The sequence below is a fragment of the Scyliorhinus canicula genome, chromosome 24, assembly GCF_902713615.1.
Source record: "Scyliorhinus canicula chromosome 24, sScyCan1.1, whole genome shotgun sequence".
Classification (NCBI taxonomy): domain Eukaryota; kingdom Metazoa; phylum Chordata; class Chondrichthyes; order Carcharhiniformes; family Scyliorhinidae; genus Scyliorhinus; species Scyliorhinus canicula.
The window spans coordinates 20,904,900-20,922,616 of NC_052169.1; the positions used below are offsets into that span (position 1 = coordinate 20,904,900).

At 49.1% G+C, this 17,717-nt stretch overlaps 1 protein-coding gene across 4 annotated transcripts in view; it reads left to right on the forward strand.

Annotated features, from left to right (window-relative positions):
• The window catches only part of LOC119956816 (AP-3 complex subunit beta-2), a 154,846-nt gene that overhangs the window by 60,066 nt on the left and 77,063 nt on the right, over positions 1 to 17,717 (forward strand). For all 4 annotated transcript variants that reach the window (XM_038784264.1, XM_038784265.1, XM_038784262.1 and 1 more), the window contains exons 2-3: positions 8,935 to 9,010; positions 15,747 to 15,821. In XM_038784264.1, coding sequence (XP_038640192.1) covers positions 8,935 to 9,010; positions 15,747 to 15,821 — 151 coding nt within the window. The remainder of the gene's footprint in view (positions 1 to 8,934; positions 9,011 to 15,746; positions 15,822 to 17,717) is intronic.

Consider the following 17,717-nt stretch of genomic DNA (forward strand, 5'->3'; position numbering starts at 1 on the left):
GCCGCAGTTGGTTCCAGGATTAGTTTGTCCAGCACTTTGAAAAAGGCCTTGGGGATGTAGATCGGAATGGATCTAAACAGGAAGAGGAACCTGGGCAGTACGTTTATTTTGATCGTCTGGACTCTCCCTGCGAGGGAGAGTGGGAGTGTGTTCCATCTTTGCAGGTCCTTTTTTACTTCCTCTGTCAGGCTGGTGAGGTTCCCTTTGTGGATCCCTTTCCAGTCATGGGCTATTTGGATCCCCAGGTAGCGGAATTTGTGTTGGGCTTGTTCCCCCCCTTGCGGGTGTACCGGGAAGATCTCGCTTTTGCTCATGTTGAGTTTGTAGCCCGAGAAGGCTCCAAACTCTTTCAGGAGCGCAATGATCCGTCCATGCTGCTCTGTGGGTCCGAGATGTAGAGGAGCAGGTCATCTACATAGAGTGAGACTCTGTGCTCTCTGCCTCCCCTTCGGATCCCCCTCCAATGTTTTGCTGCCCTGAGCGCGATTGCTAGCGGTTCAATTGCTAGTGCGAACAGCAGCGGGGACAGTGGGCATCCTTGTCTGGTGCCCCTGTGCAGCTGGAGGTATTGGGAGTTGGTATTGTTGGTCCGTACGCTCGCCATGGGAGCGTTGTATCGGAGCTTTACCCAAGCGGTGAACCATGTTCCAAGCCCGAACCGCTCCAGTACCTCTGAGGTATTTCCATTCGACTCTCTGAATATTGTTAATCACCGTGGGGTAGCAATCAATAAATGGAATTGTGTGCCGAAACAATGGAGATAGCCAGACTCGACCATTCTTGTCCAGGGCTCTGCTCATTGAGTCGGACCTGGAAACGAAAGGGACCCGCAAAACCTCTCCGAGTTGGCCTGGTCCTGTACGCGGGCATTCCTCGGGATGGTTCCTGAAAGCTGCACTGTCAGTCGGAATGTCGCCCGCCGGAACCGGTTTTCCCATAGGAACAATGGTACGAATACAAGATTGGTTCCTGAGCCGAGGCTAGAGATCACTCGTGGGGCGCCCGGCAGTGTTAAATGCTCTCAACCCCCCCCCCCCACCTCAAACCCGCTCAGGTGACCGCTGAAGGCTGCACGCCTCAGCACAACTTCCTCGCTCCGCGTCTGGGGTATAATGGAAGCCATTCGATCACTGTCTGTTGCCTGCTTAACCTTGAACACCTGCGGGTCTGGGCGCATATTAAATACAGCAGGCGTGAATATAAATGCATTTAAATCGGCACGTTTGTGCCGAACATAACGAATAGAACAAATCACTAGTTTGTTTCCAGTGTAATAATGGCAGTTCGACCTGTCCATATAGACGGGCGGTGCAGAACGTGAACCAGGGGCGTCAGTTTATAAACGCAAGTAACGTTCTTCGGAACACCCTGATGTCGAGGATGGCCTGCGGATGGCCTGTGGATGGCCTGCGCATTAAAATGGAGGGCTGGTTTAGCACAGTGGGCTAAATAGCTGAAATGAAAATGAATGAAAATGAAAATCGCTTATTGTCACGAGTAGGCTTCAAATGAAGTTACTGTGAAAAGCCCCTAGTCGCCACATTCCGGCGCCTGTTCGGGGAGGCTGGTACGGGAATCGAACCGTGCTGCTGGCCTGCCTTGGTCTGCTGTAAAAGCCAGCTCTTTAGCCCCGTGCTAAACCAGCCCCAGCAAATAGCCGGCTTGTAATGCAGAACCAGGCCAGCAGCGCGGGTTCAATTCCCTTACCAGCCTCCCCGAACAGGTGCCGGAATGTGGCGACTAGGGGTTTTCACAGTAACTTCATTGAAGCCTACTCGTGACAATAAGCGATTACTATTATTATGGAGCTCCGAATTTACTGGGATTTATAGACTTTGAACTGGTTCTTCCTGCTAGGCCGCACGCGCTTCTGATCGTCCTGTACTCCAGCGAGTGCAGTGAAGAGCCAAGTCTCTGACCCTTACTGACCGACAATCGTGAGGGGTAACCGCAGACGCAGGGCATTTTCAACCTCGACTCGAGGCAGCTGGCAGGGGTCCCTGTAGAGATAGAGCAGCTATCGGAAGAAATGAAATCCGACACGCTCGCTGAAATTAAACTGTAACCGTACCACCAGGAAACACAGGTGCAGACTAGCACACTCCTACCCAGTCATTGTGTCCAGCCTGGCGCGGTGGCATCGCTCTTATCTGCGTCAGGAGGTTGTCGGTTCAAATCCCAGTCCCGTGACTTCGAATCGGGCAGTGATGAATGAGGCCATTTGGCCCGTTATTCCTGCTCATATGAAAGAACTTTCCAATTAATCCCCACTGCTTGATTGTTTCCACAGTCCCGTGGCTCTCCTAGTGTATCCCTTTCCAGAATGTTCTCTTTGAACCTGCTTCCGCCGGCTTTTCAGGCAGCTTGTACCAGATCTCAATAACTCGCTGCGTTTTAAAAAATAAATCGATTCTTCTCAGCTGCCAAGGGCAGCACAGTGGTGCAAGTGGTTAGCACGGTTATCTCACGGCACTGAGGTCCCAGGTTTGATCTGATGTGTTATCTGTGTACCACTGCCTGTCTGCATCTCATGATATACATGAGTGGATATTATGACACGATCCCGGCTCTGGGTCACTGTCCGTGTGGAGTTTGCACATTCTGCCCGTGTTTGCGTGGGTTTCGCCCCCACAGCCCCAGAAAAGATGTGCAGGGGAGCACCCCCCCCCCCCCCCCCCCCCCGCCCCCCACTGCGCCACCGTGCTGCCCAGCCCATGTTTTTAAAAGGGTCAATCACATTGCTGTGGACCTGGAGTCACATAGAGGCCAGGCCAGGTAAGGATGGCAGATTTCCTTCCCGAAAGGGCATTAGTGAATCAGGGACGGCATGGTGACACAGTGGTTAGCACTGCTGCCTCACCGCACCGGGGACCCGGGTTCGATAACGGTCTCAGGTGGCTGTGGAGTTTGCACATCTCCCCATGTCTGCATGGCTTTCCCCGGGTGCTCCCGTTTCCTCCCACATTCCGAAGGTGTGCACGTTTATAGGATCACAGAATTTACAGTGCAGGAGGAGGCCATTCAGCCCCTTGAGCCTGCACCGGCCCTTCGAAAGAGCACCCTACTCCAGCCCACGCCTTCACCTTATACCCGTAACCCAATAACCCCATCTAAACTTTTTTAAACGAAGAGGCAATTTAGCATGGCGAATCCACCTAACCTGCACATCTTTGGACTGTGGGAGGAAACCAGAGCACCCGGAGGAAACCCACGCAGGTTAGGGGCGAAAGTACAAACTTTACACAGACAGTCACCTGAGGACGGAATTAAACCCGGGACCCTGGAGCTGTGAGGCAGCAGTGCTAACTATTGTGCCACCATGTCACCCTTTAGGCTAAGTGGATTGGTCATGATAAAATGACCCCTTATTAACCAGGGATGTGTAGGTTAGATGGGGTTACCGGGATAGGGCGGGGGAGTGGCCTTGGGTAAGGTGCTCGTAGGGGTCGGTGCAGACTTGATGGGCCGAATGGCCTCCTTCTGCCATGAGATGGGTTTTATGGACAATTTCCTGGTCATCATTAGAATTATAATTCCAGATTTGTATTGATTTCAAATTCCACCATCTGGAACCCAGATCCCAGAGCAATTACCCTGGGTCTTATAGAACAGTACAGCACAGAACAGGCCCTTCGGCCCTCGATGTTGTGCCGAGCAATGATCACCCTACTTAAACCCACGTAACCCGTATACCCGTAACCCAACAATCCCCCCATTAACCTTACACTACGGGCAATTTAGCATGGCCAATCCACCTAACCCGCACATCTTTGGACTGTGGGAGGAAACCGGAGCACCCGGAGGAAACCCACGCACACACGGGGAGGACGTGCAGACTCCACACAGACAGTGACCCAGCCGGGAATCGAACCTGGGACCCTGGAGCTGTGAAGCATTGATGCTAACCACCATGCTACCGTGAGGCCCCACGGTAGCATGGTGTCTCTCTATTACTTCTCTAGGGACAATACCACTACACCACCACTTTCCCAGGTGGCACTGTTCCACATTGCCCTGGCAAATGTTTATCCTTCGATGAACATCACAGAGCAACAACTGGTCTGATCGCCAGCTCAGACGGGAGACAAAGCTTCGGCTTAATGTCTGACCTGAAAGGTGGCATCTCCAACCGTGACGCACTTCCTCAGTAACTGTGCCGAGTGTCAGTTTAGGCGAACGGGCTCAAATCTCTGGAGTGGCATCTTTAACCCGATTCCCGTTGATGGGACAGTGTGTCAGTGTTACAGGATCTTGGTGCTGGGTCAGTAGGATTTTGCCATGCCTTTCAGATCCATTATTGATGTGGAGTATCGTGAATACTGCAGTGTGCCTTACTTAGCTTTCAGACTATTGCAGTCCGTTTGTACTATCCTCCCTCTTTGCCTCGGGGAATGCAGTGTAGTTGTGGCCACGGAGGTGTTGTTGATCACAGATTTTGACAATAAGTGTCCATGTTCTAGATTTTAATGAGCGTTTGTAGGGTAGAGAGAGCCCCGGGGTCATCGCTGTCACTGACTCCATAACCGAGGGCCCTTAGTCGAAGAGCCTGAGGGGGTCTTGACAGGGTGGATACGGAGTTAGAATCTAGAATCTTAGAATCATGCAGTGCAGAAGGAGGCCATTTGGCCCATCGGGCCTGCAATGTCCCTTGGAAAGAGCACCCTACTTAGTCCATGCCTCCACCTTATCCCCATAACCCAGCTAAAGGGACAATTTATTGTGGCCAATCTACTTAACCTGCACATAGAACATAGAACAGTACAGCACAGAACAGGCCCTTCGGCCCTCAATGTTGTGCCGAGCCATGATCACCCTACTCAAACCCACGTATCCACCCTATACCCGTAACCCAACAACCCCTTAACCTTACTTTTTTAGGACACTACGGGCAATTTAGCATGGCCAATCCACCTAACCCGCACATCTTTGGACTGTGGGAGGAAATCGGAGCACCCGGAGGAAACCCACGCAGACACGGGAAGAAGGTGCAAACTCCACACAGGCAGTTACTCAAGGTCGTAATCAAACCCGGTTTGTGATGGAGGTCTCCCCTCGGTGCGAATTCAACAAATTGTGGTTGAATCCATCTTTCACACAATCATTATATATTTGACACTGAGTGTGTGTGTGTGTGTATTTAAAGGTATGAATCACTGGAGTGATGTATGTAAGTTGGTGGGGATTGCGGAGTCTAATTAAAGGGTGATGTCAGGTTAGGAGCTCTCTGTTGGAGATACCATAGCGATGTCGTTGAATGGTATTTTTGCTTATTGAAATTTTCAGCCACTTATTGTTCTCTATCTTGGTCAGATATCATTCCCCAGATAATCAACTGGCACCAGTTTCTAGTTGATAAATACTACATTGAACCCACTGAATGCAGGCTCCCTATTAGCTCACTAACCACTTTATATACACACACTGTACCCCATCCAACTCCCCACCCGCACACACACACACACTGTACCCCATCCAACTCCCCACCCTCACACACACACACTGTACCCCATCCAACTCCCCACCCGCACACACACACACTGTACCCCATCCAACTCCCCACCCTCACACACACACACTGCACCCCATCCAACTCCCCACCCTCACACACACACACTGTACCCCATCCAACTCCCCCACCCTCACACACACACACACACACACACTGTACCCCATCCAACTCCCCACCCTCACACACACACACTGTACCCCATCCAACTCCCCACCCGCGCACACACACACTGTACCCCATCCAACTCCCCACCCTCACACACACACTGTACCCCATCCAACTCCCCACCCTCACACACACACTGTACCCCATCCAACTCCCCACCCTCACACACACACACTGTACCCCATCCAGCTCCCCACCCTCACACACACACACACACTGTACCCTATCCAACTCCCCATCCTCACACACACTGTATCCCAATCAACTCCCCACCCTCACACACACACTGTACCCCATCCAACTCCCCACCCTCACATATATGCTGTGCAATGATGTTATTAGTGACAAGGCCCCTGGTAGAAGTTCATTCAAACATTGTAAACAGGTGGCAGAACAGTGCGCTGGATCATATCCCTGACCAGTGACAGAGTTATTGATGGTGAGACAGTTGAGAATCAACCCTCTCGAGTCCGACACAGATGGAAAAGTAGGTTAAAAATTTTAATTTGAAGACGAGGGATGAAATGGACAAATGGGGGTTTGTGCAGATGGTTAGGAATAACTTAGAAGCGAGTTAGAGGCCCAGTACTCCGGCTCGGCACCTGGAGTGAACCTGGTATGACGTGTTTGCACCCTGGACATGGACTGATGCGTACGGAGGTCTTGGTCTGTATAAAAGCTGCGGAGATCCGAGAGGGTGATTCAATCAGAGCTTTATTTCGAACCAAAAGAAAAGTCCACAGCATGGCGTACAGCAAATAGGCTCCAATCTGGGCCAGCCTTTGAGGGTTGATTCTGTAAGTCCCAGTAATGGGCCTATCAGGCCCCACTAACAGCAGGGAGCTTGCATTCTGCAAACTCCATGTGGGGGGATCAATTGGGTCATCCCCATGGGTCTTGAGGGTTATTACAGTCTCCGAGAATAGTCAATCCTGAGGTTACTCTGCATGGGCACTGCTTCTCATCTTTATATATATTTTGTTCATGATTCACAGTCATATTTACAAGGTAATTTTTAGTTCTGGGAAGATTACATTTTAACCATAGAAAGTGGGATAAATACAACGGGAAATGGAGGGGCCGGTGGATTACCCTGGAGGGCCGGTGGATCGTCCTGGAGGGCCGGAGGATCGCCCTGGAGGGCCGGTGGATCACCCTGGAGGGCCGGTGGATTACCCTGGAGGGCCGGTGGATGGCCCTGGAGGGCCGGTGGATGGCCCTGGAGGGCCGGTGGATGGCCCTGGAGGGCCGGTGGATGGCCCTGGAGGGCCGGTGGATCGCCCTGGAGGGCCGGTGGATCGCCCTGGATCGCCCTGGAGGGCCGGTGGATCGCCCTGGAGGGCCGGTGGATCGCCCTGGAGGGCCGGTGGATCGCCCTGGAGGGCCGGTGGATCGCCCTGGATCGCCCTGGAGGGCCGGTGGATCGCCCTGGAGAGCCGGTGGATCGCCCTTGTGGGCCGGTGGATCACCGTTGTGGGCAGGTGGATCGCCCTGTAGGGCCGGTGGATCGCCCTGGAGGGCCGGTAGATCGCCCTGGAGGGCCGGTGGATCGCCCTGGATCGCCCTGGAGGGCCGGTGGATCGCCCTGGAGGGTAGGTGGATCGCCCTGGAGGGCCGGTGGATCGCCCTGGAGGGCCGGTGGATTGCCCTGGATGGCCCTGGAGGGCCGGTGGATCGCCCTGGAGGGCCGGTGGATCACCCTGGAGGGCCATCTCCCCTGCCAAAATACACGCGGCAGATAAATCCCGTCCATTGTCTTCATTCCATGCATCTCAAATGACAAAATTATTGTTTCTTTAAAAAAAGCTTTTAAAGAAAATGATGATTCAGCATTAGGTCTGTCACCATTTCAATGGTTTTCTATTGATACATGGATTCGGTTTTTTAAAATTCTAAAATCCAAGTTACCCATCTGCGTTTGGGGGCGACGGTGGCACTGACACTGGATTAGTAATCTCGAGCCCCAGCCTATATTCTGGGGACATAAATCCAAATCCCTCCATGGCAGCTGGCAGAATTTAAATTTAAATCATAATAAGAACATAACCGAAGGACTAGGAGCGGGAGGAGGCCTTTCAGCCCCTCGAGCCCACTCCACAATTCAATACGATCATGGCTGATCTCCTCTAGGCCTCAACTCCACTTTCCTGCCCGTTCTCCATAACCCTTCAACCCAGCACTAATTAAAAATCTGTCTACCTCAACCTGGAATCAGTCTAGTGAACCTCCTCTGAACTGTCTCTAATGTAACTGCATCCCTCCTCAAGTAATGGGACCAAAACTGTGCCCAATACTCCAGGTGCGGTCTCACCAATGTCTTGTTCAGTTGCAGCAACACTTCTCTACTTTTATACTCGATTCCTTTAGCCTTCCGTATTTCTGCTGTATCTGCATGCTAGTTTTCTGCGATTCATGCACCCAAATCCCTCGTGCACAGAAGCACTCTGAAGTTTCACTCCATTTAGATAATAAGTTGCCCTCCTTTCTTTCTGACCAAAATGGATAATCTCACACTTATCCACGTTAAACTCCATGCAATCTATGATTGCACACCTGGTCTCAGTATTGGTGACCATGAAACCATTGTCGATTGTCGTAAAAACCCATCTGCTTCACTAATGTCCCTTAGGGAAGGAAATCTTCTGTCCTTACCTGGTCATAGAATTTACAGTGCAGAAGGAGGCCATTCGGCCCTTCGAGTCTGCACCGGCCCTTGGAAAGAGCACCCTATCCAAGCCCACACCTCCACCCCATCCCTGTAACCCAGTAACCTCACCCAATCTTTTTTGGACACTAAGGGCAATTTATCATGGCCAGTCCACCTAAGCTGCACATCTTTGGACTGTGGGAGGAAACCGGAGCGCCCGGAGGAAACCCACGCAGACACGGGGAGAACGTGCAGACTCCGCACAGACAGCGACCCAGCGGGGAATCGAACCTGGAACCCTGGAACTGTGAAGCAACTGTGATAACCACTGTGCTATCGTGCTGGTCTGGCCTACATGTGACTCCAGACTAAAGGCAATGTTGTTGGCTCTTAACTGCCCTCTGAAATGGCCCTGCCAGCAATCCCATGAAGTAAAATATAATAATAGCACGATTTTAATGTGGCCAATTTTCACCTTGGGGTTCCCAATCGCTTTTTATTGAGGTACTTTTGTCTTTTTTTTAGGGCTCTTAAATGTTGTCGGCCCCTGTGCTGGGAAGGAATGCTCAATTGAAATGTTGAGGAAATTACGGTTTGTTTTAATTTTTTCCAGACATGATGACCTGAAGGAAATGCTGGACAGCAACAAAGATTCCCTGAAGCTCGAGGCAATGAAGAGGATTGTAGCGGTGAGTCCAACATCGAGCCAAAAATGGGCAGGGATCGCTTATTGGAAAATTGATCTTGACCGACCAGACTCTTTATCGCCCGACTGGAGTCCTTTAGGGAAGGAAATTTGCCGTCCTTACCTGGTCTGGCCTACATGTGACTCCAGACCCACAGCAATGTGGTTGACTCTCAATTGCCCTCTGTAATGGCCACTCAGTTCAAGGGCGATTCGGATGGGCAATAAATGCCGGCCTAGCCAGCTACGCCCTGATCGAATGGGGGAACAAAACTCTGCAGATCCGGCTTGAACTGAGTTCCAAAGAGTCTTTTTAAAAAATAAATTGAGAGTACCCAATTCATTTTGTCCAATTAAGGAGCAATTTAGCACGGCCAGTCCACCTAGCCTGCACATCTTTGGGTTGTGGGGGGCGAAACCCACACAGGCACGGGGAGAATGTGCAAACTCCACACGGACAGTGACCCGGAGCCGGGATTGAACCCGGGTCCTCGGCGGCGTGAGGCAGCAGTGCTAACCCACAGCGCCGCCGTGCTGCCCAACTCTGTTTCTTTCTCCACAGCTGAGTTCTTCCAGCATTTTCTGGTCACACGGTTGGGGCTGGATTCCCAAGAGCAACGGGAGAGGGCCTCGCGTGACATCCTGAGGCAGTCCATACGTGCCGTTTTTGAGAGGCTGGAGCATCGCAAAAACAGCGGCGCCCCTCGATCCTGGCCTGAACGGGGATTCTCCGGGGGATTCTCCGGCCTAACACGATTTCGACGTCGGCAATCAGAGAACCCCCAGACCCACATTTTTAGATGAAAATGGTTTCAACCAAGGCTCAGTTTTGAAATATTGTTTATGGGATGTGGGAGCCATTGGCAAGGCCAACCATTTGTTGCCCAGCCCTAATTGTCCTTGAATTGAGTGGCTTGCTAATCCATTCCAGAGTGTGTTTCTAGGCAGGGGAAGGTATGCTCATGGTGCGGGCGTTGGGTTTTTCCATGAGCCATTGTGCCCAGCAGGTACCCAAATTATACCAGGGCCTCCATCACTTGCAGTCTCTCACCTGTGCCAGGATGGACTTGGGTTGTCCCATTTTCCAAAGGTGTATCATTGCAGAGTGACAAGTTTACATGGGAAATTCCCATTCCAAATCGCAGTTTCTAATGGAAAATGTTGAATTTGTGCGGAGGTATCATTTAAAAATTAGATCGATTGGTGATTCCTCTCTTCAAAGAATCATCTTGATGCCACTTGGCACTATTCATGGTTGGCTCAGTTGAGGTTTGGGACACAACATGTTGGCCAGAAAGGGGCCTGTGCGGGTAAAAGAGAGTCACACCAACTCTGCCCCCTTACTCTGATCCCTCTTGTAACATCTCAATATGGACCGGCAATGACGATAGACCTCGTGATTCCTGGTCCCTTTAAGTGACTCTCTGGCCCGGATCCTGTGAAATTCCTGTGGGATGGAGGAGATCTGACCGACTGCCAGTTTTAGCAACAGCTGCTGGGCTGGTGAAGGAACAGTGTCCTGTTAAATATTTATCAGTGGTGTGGATCGCAGTTTGTAGGCCGGTTCATCCTGAATTATTTAGACCACATTTATTTATTTATTAAGTGGCCTCTTCTGTGTTGTGAAAGAGAAGCTCCGTCTCCTCCCTGTGTGCAGTCCTCCAATGTGAGACCTTTTGGGCATAAAATAATCCTCAAAATATTTCCCAGTGTTAACCTCCAATTGCATTATAAATTCAACCAAATTTGCACGTTTAGTACAAATAATTTGTAGCATGTGGTGACTGAATGTGATAGTATCAGTCATTCTTCTGAATTTACAAATGGTTGGTTCTATTTTTCTTTCTCTCGTTCTCTATCTCCTAATCCCTCTTTTTTACATTTTCTCTCGCTCTATCTCTCCTACATCTTTTTAAATCTCCTATTCTTTATCTCTCATCCCTCTTTTGTTCTTGCCTGTCTCTCTCTGTCTTCTGCTCTCTATGTCTCTCTGTACACTCTCTAGTTTTTTTCTCTCTCTCTCTCTCTATCTGTCTCCTTTCTGTCTCTATCTGCTACCTCTATCCCCTGCTGTCTGCCTGTATCTATTTCTTGCCCTCTCACTTTCCCTTCATCATCTTGAAATGAAATGAAAATGGCTTATTGTCACGAGTAGGCTTCAATGAAGTTACTGTGAAAAGCCCTAGTCGCCACATTCCGGCTCCTGTCCGGGGAGGCTGATACGGGAATCGAACCGTGCTGCTGGCCTGCTTGGTAAGCCAGCGATTTAGCCTAGTGAGCTAAACCAGCCCCTCTCTGTCCTCTCTGTCCATCTGTCTCCCTATCTCCCATCCTTCTCTATTTTTCTCTATCACTTACAGTCTTTCTCTACATATCTATTGCCATCTCCTATTCTCTCTCTCCTACCTCTTTGTATGCCTGTCACTCTCTCTCTCTCTCTCTTGCCCTTTCTTTTTCTCCCTCTCTCCCTCACTAGCTCTCTATCTCCTACTCTCTCTTTCTTTCTTACCCTTTCTCTCCCTCTCTCTCTACCTATTTATCTCTGTCTCGCTCTCTCTATTTATCACTACCCCCCTCTCTCCCTCTCTGTTTTTCTCGCTCTGTTTTTCTTGCTCTGTTTTTCTCTCTCTCTGTCTCTCTCTCTCTCTGTTTCTCTCTCTCTCTGTTTCTCTCTCTGTTTGTTTGTTTCTCTCTGTTTGTTTCTCTATCTCTCACTGTTTGTTTTCTCTCTCTCTCTCTGTTTGTTTCTCTCTCTCTCTGTTTTTTTCTCTCTCTCTCTGTTTGTTTCTCTCTCTCTCTCTCTCTCTCTCTCTCTCTCTGTCCTCTCTCTCTCTCTGTCTCTCTCTCCTCTGTCTCTCTCTCTCTCCTCTGTCTCTCTCTCTCTGTCTCTCTCTCTCTGTTTCTCTCTCCTCTCTCTCTCTCTGTTTGTTTCTCTCTCTCTCTCTCTGTTTGTTTCTCTCTCTCTCTCTCTGTTTGTTTCTCTCTCTCTCGCTCTGTTTGTTTCTCTCTCTCTCCCTCTCTGTTTCTCTCTCTGTTTGTTTCTCTCTCTCTCTCTCTGTTTCTCTCTCTCTGTTTGTTTCTCTCTCTCTCCCTCTCTGTTTTTCTCTCTCTATCTCAAAAGGAGAACAGTGGAGATGTCGGGAAGTACTGTAGAGGCTTGCGAAAACAAGGATAGCATGCATTGCCAGACCAGGCGCCAGTGCAGACCAATGAGCACAGGGGTGACTGGGCCTCCTGCGAGTTATGATACTGGAGTTTTGAATGAGTTGAAGTTAAGGCAGCCAGGGAAGCTTGGGGATATGTGATGAATGTAAAAATTGTTCTACATTTTATATTTGTGTCAGCAATGTTTTTAAAAGCCTGGGTTAAGGTATATATTTATTGCAGTAATATTAAAGAATTTGGGATTAAGTTATTCAGACTGTATGTCTGTGAAAGCTGTAATTAAGGGGCCATAAAAGGTGAGGTTATGATTGATTCCAACCACTTAACTTATTTACACATAGAGGGCTAATGGAACATTATTATGTTTGCTGGAGATTCCCTGGAGAGTAGATTATATATGAGGGGTTGTAGTTAGTCATAGTTAAGTGGGTCACGTGACATCTTAGTGGGATACAGATGATGTAATTAATGGGAGAAGCCAGGTCTGTCTGTAGTTTTGCAGCTTGCCACGGGATTCAATTCTGACTGATTATAAGTTGAACAGCCAAACCCTGCTAGGTTGAGCAAAAGCGTGTTGAATCTTGAAAGGAACTCTCTCCAAAGGTCGACACAACTAAGCAAATGATCCGTCTGCTGACTTGGCATTTGAACTGTAATGAGTTACTTAATTGGAGGTGTAGGTGGAACGTTTTTCTGTGTGTTTACGAACTATTTAATTGATAATTGTAAAGCTATTTTCTTTGATGTTAATATGGTTAATTTAAACATAAAATATACCTATTGGTCAGAGTTATCACACCTGGGGTGAAGTATCCTTTCCTCACAGTTGTACAAATTAATTTAAAAAAAATTGTTGGGTTCTGGTCAGGCATCCGAACAGATAGTCGAGTAACAAAGGCATGAATGAGGCTTCCAGCAGCGGATCAGTTGAGGTGAAGGTGACGGAGAGGAGAGAAGGTGACGGACAGGGTTAAATAGGGTCAAAGGTGCGAATAGTTCAGCCGCAGGCCGGGGGAATAAGGGTCGAGCCGGGGACTCCAAGGTTGGAACTTGCGGTGGAGACTGTCAACTACAATGGCAAACGCCCTGTGTGAACTGGTGATGACGCAATTACTCCCTCCCACCAGTGGAGACAGTGCAGTAGCAGAATGTAACTTCTGATGTGAGAAAGTGAGACTTTTATCAATGTGGGCATAACAGTTTCAAATGAAAATATATTTTAAAAATATTTTTATTTTTAAAAATCTCACCCGGATGTTTTCTGTGGGCTGTGTATCACAGAATTTACAGTGCTGAAGGATGCCATTCGGCCCATCGAGTCTGCACCGGCCCTTGGAAAGAGCACCCGACCCAAGCCCACACCCCCAACCTATCCCCGTAACCCCACTTAACCTTTTTGGACATTATGGGCAATTTAGCATGGCCAATCCACCGAACCTGCACATCTTTGGACTGTGGGGGGAAAGCGGAGCACCCGGAGGAAACCCACGCAGACACGGGGAGAACATGCAGACAGTGACCCAAACCGGGAATCGAACCTGGGACCCTGGAGCTGTGAGGCAACAGTGCTAACCACTATGCTACCATATATTTTTTTTAAATGACGAAACGTGTGACTTTAAAATGAGCGCGGAGTTACAAGTGCTCAGTGGTTCAGCTAGTGTTGCTCACTCCTCCATCTGAAGATTTTATTTTGTCTTTAATCCCTGCAGGACATTGATGAGTATTTGCAAGTGGATTAGAATACAAGGGTGGCACAAGTGGTTGGCACTGCTGCCTCACAGCGCCAGCGATCCGGGTTCGATTCCGGCCTCGGGGTACCGTCTGTGCGGAGTTTTCACATCCTCCCCGTGTCTGCGTGGGCTTCCTCCGTGTGCCCCGGTTTCCTCCCACAGTCCAAAGATGTGCAGGTCCGGTGGGCTACGGCAGAGGAGTGGGGTGCTCTTTCAGAGGTTTGGTGCAGACTCGATGGGCTGAATGGCCTCCTTCTGCACTGTAGGGATTCTGTGTTCTATTTTCTAAGAATAATGATGATGTCTTGTTGCCGTTGTACAGGGCTTTGGTGAGAATACACTTGTGCACAGTTTTGGTCTCCCATGTTGAAGGAAGGATCTCCTGGTGATGGGGCTGGTGCTGGGAGGCAGCAGTGTCCTAATAGGTCGCCGGGAAGAGAGGGTTGCCCCTGATGAAGGACTGAGAAAATTGGGCCCAAATTCTCACTAAGAGTTTAGAAGAATGAGAGGCGGTCCAATTGACACATGCCAGATTCTGAAGTGGATTGACAGAGGGGGTTCAGTTCCTCTGGTTGGGGAACCTAGAACACGGGGCACAGTCTCAGGTTAAGGGGACGATCATTAATGTCTTCCTCAGAGGATTGTTGACCATTGGGATTCTGTACTCCAGAGAGCACAGCAGTCTGGGCCATTGAATATATTCAAGGCAGAGCTAGACCCACAATCCATTTGGGCATACATTAAAGCGGAGCTTGACTGTGTGAATTGCTTAGTTCATACGTCTAATGAACCCAAATTCCAAAACTGGCGGTGCGTCTATATTGCTACAGTACAGCGACGCAGCACAAACCTTGATGAGCTTTCTTCAGCATCATGTTTGTTAAAAAGATGACAGTGTTGAACAAGCACCCCGACAAGGCGTTGCTGTTGACATGTGTTTGTGAAGGTGAAGGAATCCATCATGCTGTGGAAAACTCTCCGTGAACTCCATAATTATAGTTAAGGGCAGCACGGTAGCATTGTGGATAGTTCACAGCTCCAGGGTCCCAGGTTCGATTCCGGCTTGGGTCACTGTCTGTGCGGAGTCTGCACATCCTCCCCGTGTGTGCGTGGGTTTCCTCCCGGGTGCTCCGGTTTCCTCCCACAGTCCAAAGATGTGCAGGTTAGGTGGATTGGCCATGATAAATTGCCCTTAGTGTCCCTAATTGCCCTTAGTGTTGGGTGGGGTTACTGGGTTATGGGGATAGGGTGGAGGTGTTGATCTTGGGTAGGGTGCTCTTTCCAAGAGCCGGTTCAGACTCGACGGGCCAAATGGCTTCCTTCTGCACTGTACATTCTATGATAATTCACCCAAACATTTGGCCAATTCACGTTGAGGATGAGTGAAGCAAAGGTTTAGCCCCTGATCTAAATGGGAGCCCGACTAACTGATGGTCCGCACTGAACGCGAGCCCATGGATGAACAGAGCTCCATTAACCTGCAGAATGTTTCAGAGAACCACAAGAGTCACCCGTTACAGTGAGATGGAAACAGTGCACATTGGGCGAGGGGGTCTTTGGTGCCCTTTATCTAAATCACTCTCAAGAGTGTTTCTGGTCTCAACCCAACCCCTTAACCTCTCTGATGTGAAGAGACGCTAAAGAACTTTCAAGATGTAACTATAACAGGACAGAAAAGGGAGAACCAGTAGATGTGATGTATTTAGATATCCAAACATTCAAACAGAGAGGTGCCACGTAAAAGGTAAAAGGTGTCTTCGTTTCTGATCAAGAGTGTACAATAAATATCACTATTTCTCCACACTCAGTAAGAGGTTGCATGTTTTTAAATTTTGTTCGCAGATGATCGCCAGAGGGAAGAACACCTCTGAACTTTTCCCTGCGGTGGTGAAGAATGTTGCCTGCAAAAACATCGAGGTAGGCGAAGCTTTTAATCTCCCCTGCGGATAGGGTGGGAACCCTGAGGCTCTCCACCGTTAGCTACAGCTAACAGCGGTTGCGTTACAGATTTGAAGTGATTGGGAAAAGAATCAGTGATGACGTAAGGAAAACGTTTGTTATGCAGCAAGTGGTTCGGATCTGAAATGCACGTAATGATGGAGGGAAGATTCACTTGTGGCTCCCGATGAGAAATTGGGTAAATAAGGGAGATCAACATTAGTAGAGAAATGGTGCTGGGAAAACTGATGGGATTGAAGGCGGATAAATCCCTAGGGCCTGAGGATCTGCATCCCAGAGTGCTTAAGGTGGTGGCTCAGGAAATAGTGGATGCATTGGTGGTCATCTTCCAGGATTCTATAGACTCTGGAACTGTCCCTGCAGATTGGAGGGTAGCTCACGTCACTCCGATATTCAAAAAGGGAGGAAGAGAAAGCAGGGAATTATAGACCAGTAAGCCTAACATCGGTAGTGGGGAAAATGCTTGAATCCATTATCAAGGACTTTATAGCGGAACATTTAGAAAGCAGTGGCAGGATCAGTCAGAGTCAGCATGGATTTATGAAGGGAAAATCATGCTCGACAAATCTGTTGGAATTATTTGAAGAGGTAACCAGTACAGGCGACAAGGGGGAGCCAGTCGATGTGGTATATTTGGACTTTCAGAAGGCGTTTGACAAAGTCCCGCATGAGAGATTATTGTGCAAAATTAAAGCGCATGGGATTGGGGGAAATGTATTGAGGTGGATAGAAAACTGGTTGGCAGAGAGGAAACAAAGGGTAGGGATTAATGGGTCCTTTTCAAATTGGCAGGCAGTAACCAGTTGGGTACCACAGGGATCGGTGCTGGGACCCCAGCTATTCACAATATATATTAATGATCTGGATGAGGGAACAAAATGTAACATCTCAAAGTTTGCAGATGATACAAATTACGTGGGAGGGTGAATTGTGACGAGGATGCAGAGACCCCACATCAAGATCTGGACAGTTGGGCGAGTGGGAAAACCAATGGCAGATGCAGTATAATTTGGATAAATGTGAGGTTGGAAGCAAAAACAGGAAGACAGATTACTACCTGAATGGTGGTAAATTGGGAGAGGGGAGTGTGCAGCAGGATCTGGGTGTCCTTGTGCACCATTCGCTGAAGGTAAGCATGCAGGTGCAGCAGGCAGTAAAGAAGGCTAATGGTATGTTGGCCTTCATTGCGAGAGGTTTCAAGTATAGAAGCAGGGATGTGTTACTGCAATTGTACAGTGCCTTGTTGAGGCCACACTTGGAGTATTTTGTGCAGTTTTGGTCTCCTTCTCTGAGGAAGGATGTTCTTGCTCTCAAGGGAGTGTAGCGAAGGTTTACCAGGCTGATTCCAGGGATGACGGGACTGTCATATGAGGAGAGATTGACTAGGTTGGGATTGTTCTCGCTGGAGTTCAGAAGAATGAGGGGGGATCTCAAAGAGACTTATAAAATTCTAACCGGACTAGACAGGGTAGATGCAGGGAAGATGTTACGAATGATGGGTGTGTCCAGAACCAGGGGTCACAGTTTGAGGATTCAGGATGAACCGTTTCGGACAGAGATAAGGAGGCATTTCTTCACACAAAGAGTGGTGAGCCTGTGGAATTCATTACCGCAGGAAGCAGTTAATGCTAAAACTTTGAATATATTCAAGAGGCTGCTGGATTTGGCACTTGGGGAGAATGGGATCAAAGGCTATGGGGAGAAAGCAGGATTAGGCTATTGAGTTGGATGATCAGCCATGATCATGATGAATGGCGAAGCAGGCTTGAAGGGTCAAAAGGCCTCCTCCTGCTCCTATCTTCTATGTTCCCATCATTTACCCACTCCTGCCCCCTCACTCCACATCATTTACCC